The 20,295-nt window shown below is 42.5% G+C and overlaps 1 protein-coding gene across 2 annotated transcripts in view; it reads left to right on the top strand.

The window, feature by feature from the left end:
- Positions 1-20,295, top strand: part of PREP (prolyl endopeptidase) — a 136,681-nt gene that overhangs the window by 59,604 nt on the left and 56,782 nt on the right. For both annotated transcript variants that reach the window (XM_029223820.1, XM_029223821.1), the window contains 3 exons: positions 6,778-6,969; positions 11,096-11,293; positions 16,718-16,821. In XM_029223820.1, the coding sequence (XP_029079653.1) occupies positions 6,778-6,969; positions 11,096-11,293; positions 16,718-16,821 (494 nt within the window). The remainder of the gene's footprint in view (positions 1-6,777; positions 6,970-11,095; positions 11,294-16,717; positions 16,822-20,295) is intronic.

Raw genomic sequence — 20,295 nt, 5'->3', positions numbered from 1 at the left:
ATGGGTGATGCTGACATACTGATTTTTGTAAGGAAATAGCAGTTTATCCTATACTTCACCCAGACTTTCACTAACCTGTCTCTCAGCTTTTTCCTTTTTTGCTGAAAGTTTGATCATTTTCAGCACTCACCATGTGTTCATTTTAATGCTTTCATGTCTTTAAAGAAAACTGGCTTTCTCCTGCATGAGAAATCGATCTACCTTACATGCTAACATAGAACTACAAAAGGAAGCTCAGGGTTTATCAGACACTTAAATTGTTCACTCAGCCATCTCTGGCATTACGAGGCAGATGACCTCTTGTTTCTAGGTAGCTGGGACAATTGTGACTCCCATGTTCATGCCTGGTGGGGCTGGACATCTTTTGGAGATGGAGAGGAAAGGAGGAGATAAACATTTCAGAAGCTTGAAACAGATGAGTTGTCTAAAGTTTAGCAAAGTCATCGGGGTGTTAAAAGTCAGACCAACAGGGGAGGAGGGCTTCTGTGAAAGGCAGGGAATTATCAGAAAATAAGTCTGTGTTTCAGAGTGGGAATGCCAACAACCCAAAAGAATTGGAACGTCGAAAGACAGTATAAAAATAAGAAGCAAAACATGAATTTTGAAGTAAAATATGAAGTACTAGTGATAAAAGTAATAATTTTACTAATTTTTAAGTTAGTGATTATAAAGGCTTTTTCTAGGAAAATGGCTATGTGCCCTGAGAGACGGAAGCTAGATTTTATTAGTCCGCCGTTAGCAAACAGTGCTGATCAGAAGCCACGTTCAGCTTATTTTTGTCACTTGAAGAATGCTGGGGTTATTTGGGATGGTAGTAAGTATTGTTTATTTAGCATTTCCTGTGTGTTCTGAGCTATGCGTGTAGATATTTCACTGTCTTCTTAACAACCTCTGAGGAGCACATGTTGTTATCCCAAGGAAACTGAGGCTGGTGGGGCCAGTTAGCTTTCCTGATGCCATTGTAAGATTCAGACCCAGGTCAGTTGAATTCCATGCCCGTGCTCTAACCATCACCATGTGGCCGTTGTGGCAGAATGAAGGCATCAGGCCAGAGAGGACAGCAGACTTCTGCTCTCCTCAGCCCTAGAGCATGAGCTGTGCATGCTCTGCATCAATTACTGTTGTTAGAGGCCAGACCCTCTGTTTTGTCAAATGTAAGCGCACTTTTTAGCTCCTATCACAAGAGAGCTTACAAAACGTTTTCTAAGCGATGTAGTTAATACCATTGATTTTCAAAGAAAGCAATACAAGTAACGACTTTGCTCTATGGAAAGCTTTAGATTACTTATTTTAAGCTCACCTTCACTCAGTAAACAAATCATTCCCCCACCAAGAAGCAGGTTTATAAAAAGTAATTTTAGGGCTTCCCTGGTGGCGCAGTGGTTGAGAGTCCTGCCGATGCAGGGAACACGGGTTCGTGCCCCGGTCCCGGAAGATCCCACATGCCGTGGAGCGGCTAGGTCCGTGAGCCATGGCCGCTGAGCCTGCGCGTCCGGAGCCTGTGCTCCGCAGCGGGAGAGGCCACAACAGTGAGAGGCCCGCGTACCGCCAAAGAAAAAGTAATTTTAACTTAACTTGAATGTGGAGAAGTTTGGGAATCGAATTCTGTTGGCTTCAGAGGGAAGAATACCACTTACAGACAAAAAGACCTCTGAAAAAGTGGGCAGAAAGTGAGATGGTTGGAGAGTCTAGCCACATCTCTTTTTTTTAAGTACCTTTCCTGTTTCCCATTAAATCAACAGTATTTTAATGTGTGGATAGCAAAACTGAATGAGCCCCATTGTTCAACTGGAATACCTTTTCTCTTAAATTATCTTGTGGCCAAAGCCTGAGGAGCAAGGGTTTCCGGAGAGCCAAAGGATTTCATGAGTCCTCATTTTAAACATGCTGCCCTGTGAGCCTGTACTTTGAACAGCTTTTCAGATTTTAATGGATTTGTAAAAATCCAGCCACATTCCTAAGTCTGCATGAATATATGACTTGTGTGTATTTATGACTAAAGTTAATGCTTCAGAAATTGGTGGCAGGTAATGGCCACAAACTTTTTTATTGTTTTGGTGCTCTTTGGAGCTGGGTTATTTAAAACAAGTGTACCACATCTTCAGGCTCACCTGACTATACAGAGGTACTGAAGGAAATTTCTGCTGTGTTTTGCCTTTGGTGCATGTTTCAGTGACTTTTTTGCAGGCAGGGGGAGGTAGGGTCATAATAAATACCACTGCAATGGCTGAAAGACCTTTTCGGCAGAAACCATAAGATGGTTACTTTGAGGAATAAAGGTTTCACATCAGAAGATGTTTTATTGTCAGGGGAACACTTAAAGAATCTGACATTTCCTTGAACCAAGACTCTGTGTCTACAAATGTCACAGTCCAGAAAATTGCGTTTCATCATTCTTATTATAAACAAATGTAGCTCTCTATCTGCAAATTTTGCATTACCAACTAATTTTTTAGCTTATTCTTATAAGGAATAGTCTTTGGGTTTCTTTTCCTTTTAAAGTATTGTTTTATGTAAACTAAGATGCAGTTTTCTTTGAATGGATCACCTGCTTTTGAGGTTAGCAGTTTGTCACTGGAAAAGAAAATGTTTGGCTCAGATGCAGAACTTAATTGTTTATGGAAATTAATTGTAAGGATTTCTGTTTGTAGGAGTGTAGCAGATGATACACTCTGAATAATCTCCCAATTGAAACAACTGAAATGTTGTAAAAAGTTAATAAAGCATCTTACTAAGTATATTGCTAGTTGGCACAAAGGAAGAGAAATCGTAAAGACCAAAGACAAAATGAAAGCAGGAGTCCTGGGATGTAAGCTGGATTGTCCCAGAATGTTTCTGCTGGGCCTTGAGGCTGAGCTTCCCTTTGGTGGTGGTGTGAGGATTATTGAGAAATAAACCTGCCAGTGTTGGAGCCAGGGAGGAGGGGAGAGGCAGGGTATAGTAAGGAAACCTGCCTTGGAGGTTTGTCTCTACCTTGGAGGCAGGATGTGAATTCTCCTAAAACATGAGAAGGGCTGACCTTCACGTGGGTGCAAGTTGAATTGATTGTCTCGATGAGGTCCAAAAATCCTCATGCCAAGAATTTAAAGTGCTCCCAGGTTGGTTGCCTCCCAAGACGCAAACAGAAGCCATATACAAATCTTGTCTGAAATAGTGTCTCTTCAACCCAGGCCTTCAAGAATTCTCACAGATAGTGTTCCAAGGGAAGTCAGTTCACAATCAGAAATCACAGATCAGATGAAGAAATTCACCAGCATGAGAAGAAGAGCCAGCAGAGTCACACCAGAGTGGAATTATCAGATTTCTAATGTAAAATAAGTGTGTAAATACACTTTTTAAAATAGTGATGCTGCTTTTTAAAAAAAATAAATGAGAAGCTTGGAAACATAAGCAAGAAACAAGATATTGTCAATAATGACCAAACCTATTTGGAAGAGGATGAAGTAGAACTTCTAAAAATAGAAAAATGATTAACATTAAAAATTAAGTTATTAGATTAAAGAAGAGATTAGACATAGCTGAAGAGAGAATTAGTGAAATGAATATTAAAAGAAATTACATAGAATGCAGCCCATTCTATGGTGGAAAGCATATGAGTGGTTAAGAGACACAGAGAAGAGCAAATTGGGGCCATCCAGTCTGCAGAAGACAACTGGCCAAAGATGTAAAAATGAAAATGATGTAGCTGTCTTAATATCCAAGTAGACTTCAAAGCAAAATGCATTACTAGAGGTAAAACTCTATAATCATAAAAGGTTCAATTCAGTTTTATTTAGATATAATAATTCTAACTGTATATATCTAAGAGCATGATTTCAAAATACAGAGAGTAAAAGTTAACAGAAATACAAATAATAATGGACAAATCTACAATCATAGAGAAACATTTTAACAGACCTTTTCTTTGACTGATAGAAAAAATGGCCCTCTTAATCAGTAAATATATAGATTTGAACAAAAGATTAACAAATTACTTAGTAGACATTCTTAGCATATCACAGGGAAGGTCTGCAAAATACATGTTCTTTTTGGTCACATACAGGAACATTTTAAAAGCATTTAAGAAAAAAAAAAATTAGGCCACAAAGCTTTTCTCAACAGATTTTAAAAGATTGAAATCATACAGAGTATGCTCTTTGTATACAGTAAGATTTAACCAGAAGTCAGTAACAATAACCAGAGGATGAATAATCTCACAAACATAATGTAAGGTCAGATATCAAGAACAGAAAGAAATCAGACACAAAAGAATAATGTGGTATGGTTTTATTCTATTAGAAGTTCAAAAATGAGGCAAAATTAGACTATAGTGTTTGTGGCTGCATGTTAAGGCAGAAAACGAACAAAGAAAAATAAGAAAATGATTATCATAAAAGGGTGATAATTTCCTTCAGGAGGGAGGGGGCTTGTTCAGAGCATCACAGCACAAGAAGTTCCTTCTTGTTCTGTCATCAAAAATATATCAACTGTCCTTAAGTGCTTATTCTTCCAGATGAACTTCAGAATGATGTTGTCAGATTCCCTAAAAAGCTCATTTGGATTTTGGAATTGGAATTGTGTTAAATTTGTAGATTTCTTCTGGAATTACTTGCACCTTTGAAATACTGAGTCTTCCTATCTAGGGATATGGTATGTGTTTCCAGTTATCCAGGTTTTGTTTGTTGTTGTTTTTTAAGATTCCTTAGAAAAATTTTAGAGCTTTTCTCATAGAGTCCACATTTCTTGTTAAGCACATTCTTAAGTATTCATTAATTTTACTGCTAATATAAATGAGGTCCCCTGTCCCCACCATGTTTTCCAACTGGTATTGCTAACATGTGGAAAAGCTGTAGATTTTTTTAACTGCCTATCTTATTATTAGTTTTAATTCCAGCCGTTTATTTTAAAATAATATTTGTTGAGGTTTTTGTTGTAGGGTAGGTATTAGTCACTTTATAATTTTCACATTTACTTGCTGTTTCTCATCTACAGTTGAGAAAATGAGGCTCAGCAGGGTATAAAGAGATTGTTCAAGGTCACACAGCTAAATTGTCGTTGGAGCTGGGGTTTTAATTTAGTTATATCTAACTGAAAAACTCTCTACCATGGGATTATATTTTCCCTGATTAATTTAATTCAACAACAAATTATATAAAGATATTATGTTATAGAGATGAATGAGACAATGAATGTAAACTCGCCAGGAATATAAATGAACGATCTAAATTAATGTAGCAATTTCATTGTGAAATCGAAGGTAGGAGATTAATTGGAGAATAGCTGAGATCTGGCATTGCCTTTGAGCAGTTTAGAAGTCATAGAGCTTTTTCGTTTGTAAGATTTTTGAGATGTCCTCTAAACATTTATGTCTGATTCGTTATGAACCAGATGTCTTCCCAGTGGATTTTTTTTTTTTTAATATTAACAGTGACATTTAGTGAGCCGTTTAAATGATGATGATGGGGGACACATTTAAGATCTCTTTGTAGTGTTGACCTTCTCCAGAATAGTTCTTAGAACAGAAGGACTGGAAAGTGTTCGTCCTTGCATTCAACACCAATTTTATTTTGCACCTTTGAAGGTGCCACTCTGTCTGGGTGCTGAGTATTAAATAGTGAATAAAAAAGACAAATTATAAACAAGCAAATTAGGTACAGTTGACCCTTGAACCACTTGGAGGTTACAGTTGGCCCCCTGGATACATGGTCCCTCTGCATCCATGGATTCAACCAACTGCAGATCAGGTAGTACTGCGGTATTTACTATTGAAAATAACCCCCTATAAGGGAACCCACGCAATTCAAACCCATGTTGTTCAAGGCTCAGGTGTATATATCTTGAGAGAAGTGCTGTGAAGAAATGATCTGGGTGCAGGTGAGAGGTACCTAGCCATTTGAGAGTGGGGTAGGCAAGGGAAACAGCTTGTGACAAGGCCCTGAAGTGAAGCACGTCTTAAGGAACCTAACAAAGGCCACTGTTGCCAGAGGACAGGGAGTGAGGCAAAAGTTGGAACATCTGAGGTTAGCTAAGTGGGCAAGGACTGTAACATGCAGGACCATGGAGACCGAAAGAAGGAATTTGGATTTGATTCAAAGAGCAGTGGGGAAATTTCTAGGAAGGGGACCAACAGGGACCAGTTTAGGATATTAAGACATGGTGGTGGCTGCTACCGAGAAGAACAAGAGTGGCAGTGGGCAGAGCAGGTGGGAAGCTGATGCTGCACACCAGGGTTTCCCAGCCATGTACTGACATCTGGGGCTAGCTGACTCTTTGTCAGAGGGGTATCCTGTGCCTTGAAGCAGCATCTCTGGCGTCTTCCCACTAGATGCTCGTAGTAGCCCTCCTCTCACTTGCCAAGTTGTAACAACCAAAAGGTCTGCAGACATTTCCAGAAGTCCGCTGGTGGGGGTGAGATCATCCCCAATTGTGAGCCACTGCTCATAACCAGAGGGAAATAAAGACTTGGGGTGGAGTGATGGCAGTAGAGGTAGAAAGACGTGCTCGGATTTGAGACCCTCTCAGGTAGAAGGGGATGTGCCGGATTATGTGGGGTAATGGGCTGAGAGAATTCTCCACTCTCCTTCATTGCCAGGTTTTTCTGGAAAAACTTCCTTTGCGTTATTTGGAAACCTTAAAATTCACCCACATTCGCTCTTGCTCTTTCTCATGCCTTAGGTCTTCCAAATATTGTGTCTGCTTTGTGTTCTGTAGACAGAAAAGATCCATCCCCCCCCCCCACATACAAACCACACCATTTCAAACCCTGAGAGGTGACAGAGGTGCTTGGTCTCTCACCAGGAATCCTGAAGTGGGTGAAACTGATCGACAACTTCGAAGGGGAATATGACTATGTAACCAACGAGGGCACAGTGTTCATGTTCAAGACAAATCGCCATTCTCCCAACTACCGCCTGATCAACATTGACTTCACAGATCCCGAGGAGTCCAGGTGGAAGGTGCTTGTTCCTGAGCACGAGAAAGACGTCTTAGGTAAGAGTACGTGCCGCTTGGAAGTTGTGCTTTTGTTTCTGGTAAGAACGTCAGGAAGTTGGTGCATCTCTCCTTCTCCGGTGACCGGTTACAAGGTGAAGAACCTTCAACCTCTAATTGTGAAATGTCTCAATAGCGCAACTAGGTGTTTACTGTGTGACATCTTTGTAGTTAGTACAATACTGTGTGGGGTCTTCAAAAAATTGTGAAGGTGTGAATCCAGACCTTCAAAGGTAGTGCTTTTCTTTTATTAAAAAAAAAATATCGGCTGTCTTTGTGTAGTTATTGTCTGATAATCACTAATGTTTAGTTTTTTTTAAATCAGTTGGATTCAGAATCCTTAGCTTTTAGCTTCTGAATAACCTTTGGCTGTTCATAGTACACCTATTGTAGATCTTAGGGTGGATTTACAGTCCTCTTACCGGAAAAGAGAAGAGACTTTTGTCAGAGTTAATTGAGATACATTGCACTTGATGCTGTGTGCACTGCGCTACAGTAACCTCTTGAGAGCCTCAATTCTTTATCTGTCATGTTTCAGAGTTCCTTCAAGTTCCCATTACTGATTTTCTCAGTGATTTTCCAAAAATAATATACTGCTTTATAAGTTACTTCTTGCCTGAAAGCTGGATTTAAAATGAGACTCTAATTTTGTTACACTTTTTGACACAAAAGGAGAGTCGAGTACGTTCAAGCCAGTGAAGAGTTTGCTTGTGGAGGTGAACTTCTGCTGATGGGTTGAATGGGGATAAAAATCTAGGGCCATCCCCAAATGGGAAGGTATAAGGTGCGTATAATTAGGAAAATAATTCCTTTTGAGAGCTGCAGAGTGGCCCATTGTCACATAAAGCAGTCCTGACATGGGTTTTTCAGTGAATTAAGGCACAGGTATTGGAGTCAGATCCAGGTGCACATCCTGGAAAAGTAAGGGCGTCTTCCGCACTGGCTCAAGGCAGTGTGCTCTGTGCCTGCAGTTACTTCAGCCTGGCCTTGCTTAGCGGGTAGAGCGGAAGGCGGCCAGATAATTACAGCTGAGTCTCTGATCGCTTCCCGAGGGCGCTCCCGCCGGGCCCTGCTTGGGCAGTTCCCTTGGCCCTGGAGGAAGCGCTGCTCCGGGTGTTTGCCTGGGATCCCCTTCACCCCTGGGCTTCTGGCTCATCCCTCCGCCTGCTTCTGTAAAGAGGTCTGCAACACCTCAGGCAGGACCCAAGGCAGCCCCACCCATGCTCTTTCCTACACAACCCCCATTTGCAGCCCCAGGGCTCCTCCACGGTCCACCGTCCGTACGCGCTTCTCAGCTTTGGATTAGGCACCGGTGCTCTGTCTCTCTCAGGCTGGGGTTTTCCCCAGCGGGGAGGGGGACTTACAGCATGACAGGGGCTCTTTCCAAGGAAATCGCTTCACCTGTGTCCTCAAAACCTTCCATTCAGTCTCTGACCCTCATATATTTGGTTGAGGGACCCACGAATCCTAGAACAGGTTTTCTGCCTTTTCCATGAACACCTTCATGCGACTTTGGTAACCTAATGACTTCTGTCCAAACTGAGACAGAATGTCCCCCCTTAAGGGTGGTAAGAGCCAGCATTTAGTGAGTGCTTCCTCAGTGCCACAGGAGGGGCCCTCAGGCCTTGGTGGGTCCAAGGGAGACTTGGTGGCACACGTCTTCCTGAAGAGTGAGTGCCCTGGGTGTTTTTCAGGTTCGAGTCAGGTTGGAACAGCGATTCTCATGTAGGGAAGCATCAGAGATACAAATATTTCCCAAGGCGTGTGAATTTTCTGCCTTTTAAAGCCCCCCTAAAGCAGTTTTAACTGTACCTTAAGGTGACATCCTATCTCACTTGCAGAACTAATGAAATGCAAATCAAGGTTATATTTTTATAGCCTTTCCTCTAAAAGGTTATAAGTTCTTTAGACTGGAAAGGGGAAACCTTGAATATTCACAGAACTCATCAATTCAAAGAGAAGCACAGTTGAATTTGCAGTGTGTCATTAGCACAGAATGCCCTATTGAGAATAAAAACTAGAGATGAGTCATAAAGTACAGCTGTAAAGTCAGAGCTTTTATTAACGACAGTCTACAAATCACCTTGTCCTTTTCTTATTCACTTTGTCTGTTTTAGAATTCTGATGTACTCGTAGTTAACACAGATTGATTATTTTTGGACAGAAATAATTTACTTCAGTTTTTTCCCCTTACTTTCCTTAAAACATTAAAGCCACATGAAATATATTGCTTGATTGAAGCGCTTAAAAAGTCGTATTGGATGAGCAAATTACTTTCAGGTGTAAGAGTTCTTCCTTATATCCCGACTTGAGGAAAGGTTTGCGGTAGTAATCTAAACCACCCGACGAGACTGAGGCCCCTGGGAATCCTCGGAGCTCCCTCTGGCCTGTGTCTTGTTGATCATTCATAACGTTATATGCGTGAACTGCTAGTTTCTTGGGTTTAAAAATAAGCAGTGTCAAGAGCCCCTTGCCCTGCATCCCACCATGAGACCCAAGAAAGGCTTTTCTTTTCCACGCGCTAGAGCTGTTCCCTGCAGCCCTGTCCTTGCTTCCATTTACTAAAGCGTCTCTCCCTCTGGATGGCCTGTCCTTAGCGCTGGCCCGTCTCGTCCAGAGCACGACGGATTGTGCTTGGTGCCTGCCCCCCTGCTTTCTCCTTTCCTCCTCTGCTCACTCACCTCCGCTCTCCCAGCTCCGTCTCGGACGGTACCATCACTGAAGCTGCAGCCCTGGACACCGAGGGGCCTCCTGTCTCTGCCTCACTTTCCTGTCCCCACACTTGCCACGTCCTGGTGAGTCTTCCTGGGAGATGCCTTTTGTTTCTTTGCCCCCTCCTCCAGACTTTATCCCCAGCTTGATATGGTGTTCTGCCCGGCTTCTTACACTTGTGTGTTCGGGCCTCCCCTCCACCCTCTGTGCACCTCTGTTGTTCTCTGGTCAGTCGTCGGATGCATACATCTGATGCCATCTTTATGTGTGTCACCCTTCTCTCCAACAGTGACTCCTCAGTAACGGCTGAGTCAGAAAGGCCTAAACTCGCCCCTACCTGGCTCACCCAGTCCCCCATCAAACCACCACTACTGCCCCTGCCCACCCCCGAATGGAACAGCGGGTTTTCTTCTTCTTCTTTTTTTTTTTTGCAGTGTGTGGGCCTCTCACTGCTGTGGCCTCTCCCGTTGCGGAGCACAGGCTTCGGACGTGCAGGCTCAGCGGCCATGGCTCACGGGCCCAGCCGCGGAGTGGGATCTTCCCCGATCGGGGCACGAACCCGTGTCCCCTGCATCTGCAGGCGGACTCCCAACCACTGCGCCACCAGGGAAGCCCGGTTTTCTTCTTCTTGAAAATGGATCTCTACCTCGTTCTTTCTCCCAGTCTCCTTCCCTCGCTCCCTTCCTTCCTGCTGTTGGTTCATTCATGTTCCTTTTCTCTCTCCTCATCCCCAGCTCTGGCCTTCATTCCTTGAGTCATGTTTTCCCACCTTCTCGTCCCCCAGAGAGCTGTCCTGTTCCCGACACCACCAGGCCCCCCGCCTTCACACCCCTGCCCTCCAGACATAATTCAGCATTTGCTCAAGGGCGCTCTCTTATTTGGGGTCCCAACCAACCACTCACTCACCCTTGTTTACAAGTTACTACTTGTATTTTTACGCGATTGTGTCTCAAGGACAGAAATGACCTCATCTTCTTGCTGGTCCGTCCAGCACCCTGTAGGGTATCTGGCACATACATTTACATTTAATACAGTTTGTTGAATAAACGATCCTGACAGATGTGGATCGTGATTCGGGCTTTGTTGTTTTCCTTCTTATACCTCCTGTAGCATGATATTGGACACAAAATAGGTAAGCAGGGTTATTTGTATTACACACGTTATCTAGATCATCAAAAGCTCCTGGCCCCAGGTGGAGACTATCTTGTTACCTCTGGAGATGACAGTGGCAGTGATTTATTAAAGGGATACGCTGAAAACATGATGCATGATTAACACCACTTATAAAATCACTTGCAAGTCTCACTGCCGCAGAGCACGGAGTGGAACTCAAGAACTGTTGTTCGGTGAAATGAGTAGGTTTTGGGCTAATTTTCAAAACCACATTATGCTTTATCTGTTGTTATCTTTTCAGAGTGGGTAGCTTGCGTCAGGTCCAACTTTTTGGTGTTATGCTACCTCCATAACGTGAAGAACAGTCTGCAGCTTCACGACCTAGCCACCGGTGCTCTCCTCAAGACCTTCCCGCTTGAGGTCGGCAGCGTCGTGGGGTACAGCGGTCAGAAGAAGGACACCGAAATCTTCTATCAGTTTACTTCCTTTTTATCTCCAGGTGGGTTGCTTTTGAGAAATCGAACTACAATGCTGTGTTATTGAAAATCACATATGCTGTATTACAGCCAAAAGTACTTAGTGGGAATAAAACAGTAAAACAGATGCTCAGAACAAAGGGAAACACGAACACCTAAAACCGCACTCTCATTAATCGTATATCCTGATTCTCTCTTCCAGGGACAGGACCATCTGTTGTTCTAGGCTGATGTGAAAAATTAGTATGAACAAGTATAACCTTAGAGTCAGCCTTTGGTCTACAAAACACACACAGTGCAAATAACTAAAAGTGTTATATAAAAATCTGTAGTCACATCTGACATTAATAAATAGTTTTAAAACTGAGAAGAAATTCTGCTCTTGTTAAACTGGATTAAAATATAATTGTGAAAGTTTAGTCTTACATCATATGGGGGGGCGGAATTTGTTACTTGGTTCTAGTAGAAAAGGAAACGCTTGTAAATTGCAATTTTACGGTATCAGTTAATTTTCCCCAAACTAAACATAGCTTTCTGTATAAGTTGTTTTTTTCAAGTTGGTCACACTCATTTTGCTTGTTTTGGTTTTTTTCCCGTTTCTCCACTTGGCTGCAGTGTTTCTGTTACAGCTGAAGCCATAACGCATACCCTGATTTATCCCAGGAGCCTGGCTCAGTTGGCAGTGTACAGTTGACTGGGTAGACCCTATCCTGAAAGCAATCTGGCTGAAAAGATGTCTGCACTTTCCTTGTTTGTTTTTTGAGCTCCTTCATCGTCCTTTTTGTCCTCCCCAGTTTTGTTGCAATAGTTTGGTCCTCAGCAGATAAAGCAGACGTAGGGGAGAGCCCAGCAGGTGCAGAAGTGGCCTTGTCCTCCTCCTGGGGTTTGGCAGATGACAGTGATGCCTGATCCACTTTTTCTTTTCGTGCCTCTGAGTCACAGAGCAGGCAGTCTTTAAGGAATCTTATCGTCGTGACAGGTTGCCGTCAGGGTTATTAAAACCAAAAGAATGATGCTCTGTACGTAGGGCTGATGGTACATCTGGAACACCTAGCAAGCTTTACTTGCCCATGTGCCTTTCAGAGGATCTCAAAGAGATGTGGAAACCATGCCCAGGGCCAGGAGTCTGGAACTGACAGGTCAAGAACCTCACATCAGGGTGTCTCGAGCCTCACCCCTCCTCCCCTGGGACTTGGGGGACAGTGGCAGCCAGTGGACAGGAACCAAGAGAAGTAGCTTTCCTCCAGAGAGCCATTCTCAACCACTGACGTGGGATCCACACTTTATTTCCTCAACTTACACTGGTTCCAGAAATTTTACTTTGGAAAACCTCATAGCCTTTAAACGGTGATAGTGGATAAAGGGCAATGAGGAGAACAGAGCAGCGCTGACTCACCTGCTCTTCATAAAAGCCAGAGTCCCCAAAGGCCTGTAAACCACCTTCAGTGACCCCATGTGGCCATTTATTTCAGGAACAAGTTCATCATTACCCAGGGATGAAAGGGCTCACTGTCCCAGCATAAAATGATGAGTTCTGTACCAAGCAGTGAAATACTATCCGTGACCGTGGCTGTGCAGTTTGGGAAGAGAAGTGTGTTCGTGCTGTATGGACAGGCAGCTCCTGAGCAAGCTTTAATCTTCTGCTGCAGTGCTTTGTTCTTCTCCTTTGTCTTTTCTTATTCATTTTGCCTCCTGCTTTTTCTTTTCTCTCCTTCATGTAATTTGATATCTAAAACCAGAGAACGGGGCTTCCAGACTCAGGCCTTCTTATCCAAATGTAAAAATGGCCATCAGACAATTAAACTAGATTCCTTGAAAGCAGGAATGGCAGTGTGTACATATACACTCCCACATACATGCATGTCCGCTCAAAGGCTGTCTGGCGCTGATCTCTGAAGATTGGCTGTCCACTACTGCAGTAAACAGCAGAGACACTGAATTATAAATAAAGCCCTGGGGCCAAAAATACCTGCAATGCCAGCTGCTGTGGACACGTGGTACGTCTGGCAGGTGAACACCAGCTGACTGTTTCCCGTGGAGGTACATAGTGAAGACACGTCTGGAGCCAAGCCATTTGTACCTTGAGTCGCACTTGGAAGAAAAGAGGCAGCCAGGGCAGTTTGGAGCACGATACACTTATTCCCTGTGGCTCAAACCACTTAGTGGTCGAGCCGACTGATTCTGTACTCATGGAACCTTGGAGGGTTTTCTAAGGCTCACTCCAGACTTGCGTGTGTTGTAATAATCCAGTATACGCGTCCCAGTTGCATGGCTCTGAGAGACAGGGAGAAGAAACCAAAGAACCTTTCCCAGGCTCTTTGGGAAAGGCATAAAAATGTTTCAAGACTTTATTTTTTTAGAGCAGTTTTAGGTCCACAGCAAACCTGAAGGGCTGGTACAGAGACTTCCTGTGCACTCTCTGCCCCACACATGCACTACCTTTGCCGTCATCAGCATCCCTGCTACAGGGTGCATCCCCTGTGACAGCTGATGAGCCTGCATGGACACACATCATAGTTGCCTGAAGTCCATGACTTACCTTAGGAGTCACTCTTGGTGCTGTACATTCTAAGTTTGGAGAAATGTATGATCACGTGTATCCATCATTATGATACCATGCAGAGTATTTTCAGTGCCCTTAAAAGCCTCTGTGCTCGGCCCTTTTCATCCCTTCCCCCCGCCAAGCCCCTAACAACCACTGATCTTTTCACTATCTCCATAGCTTTGCCTTTTCCAGAATGTCATGTAGTGGACTCATAGATTATGTAGCCTTTTCAGGTTGGCTCCTTCACTTAGTAATATGAGTTTAAGGTTGTTCCATGGCTTGATGGCTTATTGCTTTTTAGCACTGAGTAATATTCCATTGCTTGGATGTCCCACAGTTTATTTACCCATTCACCTACTGAAGGACATCTTGGTTGCTTCCAACTTTTGGCAATCATTAATAAAGCTGCTATAAACATCTGTGTACAGGTTCTTGTGTGGACATGTTTTCGACTCCATTGGGTAAATAACCAAGGAGTGCAAACAATTTTTGAGAGACTTGTTTTAGTTTGTGGGGTTTTTTTCTTTTAATAACCTTAAAACCCAACCTATAATCGGATGAAACAGTATCTACATGGGTCATCTTCACAAATTTCTTTTGCCTTCTTTTTGCATATCCGATTTTCCAGATTCCTCTGATGATTCTTTAGCAACCTCTAGGGTTGCCCCTTCCTCCTAACTCCCATTTCTTTCGCCTCCTTACATTTATTCAGATTATATATAGCAGGAATATTCGAGCTGATCGTCCCTGCCTCTTTCCTATTGCTAGAATAGCCTTGTTAAAACACTGTTTCATCAGGAGACCCATCTCAAGTGCAGACACCTCGTGTGGTCTTAAGGGAGTTCCATAATTCAGTTCTCTTTTGCCCTTAAACTTTGGAATTATTCCCCAGAGATCATCTGACCAGTCCTCTCTGATTCATGACTCTAGGATGGTTTCTCCAATCCCTTCCCCGCTCCTTGTACTTAAGCAAACCAATTCAGACAGGACACAAAGCATCATTAGACTATAGGAATTCATGTTACAGTGTGAATATGCAGTGGGCTAACCTGGACTGACCCCGATGGATCTGTAAATAGAAAGTATCCATCAAATATATTAAGTACCAGTACCTTTAGGTTTAACCCAGCCTCCCCCAAGGTGCCACTTCTGCCCCAAACAGAAGAGTTAAAGTCAGGCACTCGGCACCCTTTCTCCCAACAGTAGCCAGCCCGTGTCCTATACTTATTTCATTCTGCTGTTGGAGCCTTTGATGTCTCAACTATTCTAGATAAACAGGCATTTAGAGTGTGTTTCCCACTCACTGTCTTTCACTGGGGTCACTGCCCCAGTAACTGGTCAGAGCTGGGAATCCTGGCTCCAGGGTCCTTCGTCGTTCACTGTGGTACAGGTAACAGTGATGCCGGGGTGAGTCCGATGCTCGAATGGCACGTGCTTGTTCTGCAATCTCTTGTTGTCGTCGTTGTTTGGTCTGGAGTTTTTTTTCCAAGGATTCAGATGCTTTTTGTGTTTGGATGGAGTGGGGCAGGTACTAATGAAGAAGCTCTTCAAAAATTAACATACATGTGAAGATAGCAGTTTGCCCTCAAGATTACATTTATCTGGGCAAGTACAGTATTCAGTGTATCTGGTAATTTAGAATGTATGCCCAGAGTGTAGTCTGGAAGTATTTTGTATATAAAGTCATATTCCAACAAACATCCAACTATAACTTAAACTAAGAAAGCCAGGACTTCGGTCATGTTACACATCTCCCCACTGTCAGTGTTAATCATATTCCCTATTATAAACCTTAAAATAATTTGTAAGCATGAGAAGTGAGATAACATTCATAGGGATTAGCAGTCCTGCTGTTAAGGAATCTGAATGTATTACTCTTTGCCAGTGGGGGGCAGAGTGCTGTTTCTCAGCTGTTAGTGAAGTTCATACGTACACAGAGGAGTTGAAAAGAAAGCAAGCTGCCATTTTAACACATGATCTATCAATTTGAATGTGCCCTGTGGGAGTACCGCTTAGTTTCTGGTTTTCCAGCAAGTATCAGGATCTCTAAATTGATTTTTCATATACTTGACAGCATATGTTTAAAGTATTCTGTGGGAGGGCTGTTTCCACACCAGCCACTCCAGATGACTAATTCTGTTTCCTAAACTATGGCAATGTTGTTGTTTTCAAACAGTAACGATTCGTCTTAGTTACTGTTTCTTTGGTTTAGTTCTTGAATGTTAGAGTGTAGTAGCGTTAAATTAAGGAAATGGAATTTTCATTAGTGGTTAAAATAAGCTAAAATGTTGTGGTGTGTGTTCATCAATCTGTGTTGTGCACAATTACTGGGATAATCAGAATTTTAAAGGCAACTCCAAAAGGCTACCCTAAAAGGCTATCTTTGGTCCTTGATTGCTATCCACATGTGTGTCCACAGATGAGTGGGTAGCAGGTAACAGGCGCCCCAGAGTTCCCATCAAGAGACCCCTGAATGGCTGTTGACTTTGGGCAAGTCATTTGAGTTTTCCATCTTAATCACTTCTCAGGTAAAACGGCCCTACATGAAGTTTCCCATCTTCTTTGACCTGTCCTCCTAAGTGACCTGGCGTGGGGAAGACCTGTTAAGTTTCTGCAGTTAGGTTTAACTATTCTCACGGTCACAGAATGCATTAGAATCTTCTAAAATGAATACCCAGGTAACTGTTGTAAAAAGGAAGGCCGAACACGATGGTGATGATGAAGTGTGAACTGGTGATGATGACATGGTGATGAAGAAGTCAGGCACTCCACACGCCTGACCGTTGTGGGCTCTCTTGCTACAGTGACCTTACGCGGCACTGCTGACTGTGCTTTGTGATCTTTGCCCCCCTTGTATCTAGTGAGTTTGTGGACTGAACTTAAGACTTCCACTTCCTTCTAGGTATCATTTATCACTGTGATCTGACCAAAGAGGAACTGGAGCCCAGAGTCTTCCGAGAGGTGACTGTGAAAGGAATCGATGCTTCCGATTACCAGACAGTCCAGGTATGGAGCATTTGATCCTGACAATGTGAGTCAGAAAAATCTGACTTTCGGGCCCTGCACACCCCACTTTGTCAGGAGCCGTGGAGGTAATCCACAACAATACGGGCAACAGATATTGGGGGAACTCCTGCTGTTTCTGGGCATTGAACCAGGCGTGGTCCCTGTCCTCCTAGAGTTTAAAGGTTCTGCTCCCGGCACTGCTACTCTTGACACAAAGCCAGAGCCCCTTGTCTGGGTGCTCAAGGCAACACAGTTGGTCTGCTTGCTTGAAAGTGGGTTGTTTTCTGGCTCAGGTCTCGTGGTGTCATAAATAACAACATAGATCTGCTCTACATAAAATACTCAAGTGCTAGGAGCCAGCCTTTTCAGTCTGAAATTCGTCTGTATGTCTGGCTGGCACAGGGTGAGCACGCCATAAAATATTAGAATGGATGAATTAACTGTTTAATTGTCATGGCACCACCAGTTCAGTCTCTGGTCACCATCCTTTCAGGTTAAGAATCTCCAGTTTTGTTTTCTTAGCGCCCCAACTGTACTGAGTTTCCCAGAAACGGAATCACTTACTAATCGATGATGCAGGATGACTCTGTTCCTTTGCAGTGAGAGGTCACCTGTCAGGTACCAGGTGTTTGTCAGGGCTCTCCCACCAGGGGGCTGGACCACAGAGACCACAGATTAAGAATCAGACTGTTGTTTGTGAAGGAAAGTTAGAAAAAAGAGCACTGATGCCCCCGAGATGTTTCTGTGAAACTAGGGCATCATTTTGCCTCAGCGAATTGCGCTTCACCTGTCTAGGAGTAGTCTAGATGATGGGCTAGATCTAGTTCAAAAATAAACAAAACCTTTTTTTTTCTTTTTATGAATTATGCTTTTTATTTATTCATTTTTGTTTATTTTTTTAACATCCTTATTGGAGCATAATTGCTTTACAATGGTGTGTTAGTTTCTGCTTTATAACATGGTGAATCAGCTATACATATACATATATCCCCATATCTCCTCCCTCTTGCGTCTCCCTCCCACCCTCCCTATCCCACCCCTCTAGGGGGTCACAAAGCACCAAGCTGATCTCCCTGTGTAGTGCAGCTGCTTCCCACTAGCTATCTGTTTTACATTTGGTAGTATATGTAAGTCCGTGCCAATCTCTCACTTCATCCCAGCTTACCTTTCCCCCTCCCCATGTCCTCAAGTTCATTCTCTACGTCTGTGTCTTTATTCCTGTCCTACCCCGAGGTTCTTCAGAACCTTTTTTTTTCTTTTTTTTGATTCCGTATATATGTGTTAGCACACGTTGTTTGTTTTTCTCTTTCTGACTTATTTCACTCTGTATGACAGACTCTAGGTCCATCCACCTCACTACAAATAACTCAGTTTTGTTTCTTTTTACGGCTGAGTAATATTCCATTGTATATATGTGCCACGTCTTCTTTATCCATTCATCTGCCGATGGACACCTAGGTTGCTTCCATGTCCTGGCTATTGTAAATAGAACTGCAGTGAACATTATGGTCCACGACTCTTTTTGAATTATGGTTTTCTCAGGGTATATGCCCAGTAGTGGGACTGCTGGGTCGTATGGTAGTTCTATTTTTCGTTTATTAATGAGCCTCCATAGTGGCTGTATCAATTTGCATTCCCACCAACAGTGCAAGAGGGTTCCCTTTCCTCAACACCCTCTCCAGCATTTATTGTTTGTAGATTTTTTGATGATGGCCCTTCTGACTGGTGTGAGGTGATACCTCACTGTAGTTTTGATTTGCATTTCTGTAATGATGAGTGATGTTGAGCATTCTTTCATGTGTTTGTTCTCAATCTGTATATATTGTTTGGAGAAATGTCTGTTTACGTCTGCCCATTTTTGGATTGGGCTGTTTGTTTCTTTTTGATATTGAGCTGCATGAGCTGCTTGTAAATTTTGGAGATTAATCCTTTGTCAGTTGCTTCATTTGCAAATATTTTCTCCCATTCTGAGGGTTGTCTTTTGGTCTTCTTTATGGTTTCCTTTGCTGTGCAAAAGCTTTTAAGTTTCATTAGGTCCCATTTGTTTATTTTTGGTTTTATTTCCATTTCTCTAGGAGGTGGGTCAAAAAGGATCTTGCTGTGATTTATGTCATAGAGTGTTCTGCCTCTGTTTTCCTCTAAGAATTTGGTATTGTCTGGCTTTACGTTTAGGTCTTTAATCCATTTTGAGTTTATTTTTGTGTATGGTGTTAGGGAGTGTTCTAATTTCATTCTTTTACAAGTAGCTGTCCAGTTTTCCCAGCACCACTTACTGAAGATGCTGTCTTTTCTCCATTGTATATTCTTGCCTCTGTTATCAAAAATAAGGTGACATATGTGCATGGGTTTATCTCTGGGCTTTCTATCCTGTTCCATTGATCTATATTTCTGTTTCTGTGCCAGTACCATACTGTCTTGATTACTGTAGCTTTGTAGTATAGTCTGAAGTCAGGGAGCCTGATTCCTCCAGCTCCATTTTTCTTTTTAAGATTCCTTTGGCTATTCGGGGTCTTTTGTGTTTCCATACAAATTGTGCAATGTTTTGATATAGTTCTGTGAAAAATGCCAGTGGTAGTTTGATAGGGATTGCATTGAATCTGTAGACTGCTTTGGGTACTATAGTCATTTTCACAATGTTGATTCTTCCAATCCAAGAACATGGCAATCCAATCCAATCCATCTGTTTGTATCATCTTTGATTTCTTTCATCAGTGTCTTATAGTTTTCTGCATACACGTCTTTTGTCTCCTTAGGTAGGTTTATTCCTAGGTATTTTATTCTTTTTCTCGCACTGGTAAATGGGAGTGTTTCCTTAATTTTCTCTTTCAGATTTTTCATCATTATTATATAGGAATGCAAGAGATTTCTGTGCATTAATTTTGTATCCTGCTACTTTACCAAATTCATTGATTAGCTCTAGTAGTTTTCTGGTAGCATCTTTAAGATTCTCTATGTATACTATCATGTCATCTGCAAACAGTGACAGCTTTACTTCTTCTTTTCTCATTTGGATTCCTTTTATTTCTTTTTCTTCTCTGATTGCTGTGACTAAAACTTCCAAAACTTTGTTGAATAATAATGCTGACCATGTCTTGTTCCTGATCTTAGTGGAAATGGTTTCAGAGTTTCACCATTGAGAACGATGTTGTCTGTGGGTTTGTCTTCTATGGCCTTTATTATGTTGAGGAGGGTTCCCTCTATGCCTACTTTCTGGAGGGTTTTTATCATAAATGGGTGTTGAATTTTGTCAAAAGCTTTTTCTGCATCTATTGAGATGATCATATGGATTTTCTCCTTGAATTTGTTAATATGGTGTATCACATTGTTTGATTTGCGTATATTGAAGAATCCTTGCATTACTGGGATAAACCCTACTTGATCTTGATGTATGGTCCTTTTAATGTGTTGTTGGATACTGTTTCCCAGTATTTTGTTGAGGATTTTTGCATCTATGTTCATCAGTGGTAATGGCCT

The sequence above is a fragment of the Monodon monoceros genome, unplaced genomic scaffold, assembly GCF_005190385.1.
Source record: "Monodon monoceros isolate NGI ecotype Baffin Bay Population unplaced genomic scaffold, NGI_Narwhal_1 Super_Scaffold_15, whole genome shotgun sequence".
Lineage (NCBI taxonomy): Eukaryota > Metazoa > Chordata > Mammalia > Artiodactyla > Monodontidae > Monodon > Monodon monoceros.
The sequence above is the reverse complement of the archived record's forward strand: the minus strand, read 5'-3'. Positions and strand labels throughout refer to the sequence as shown.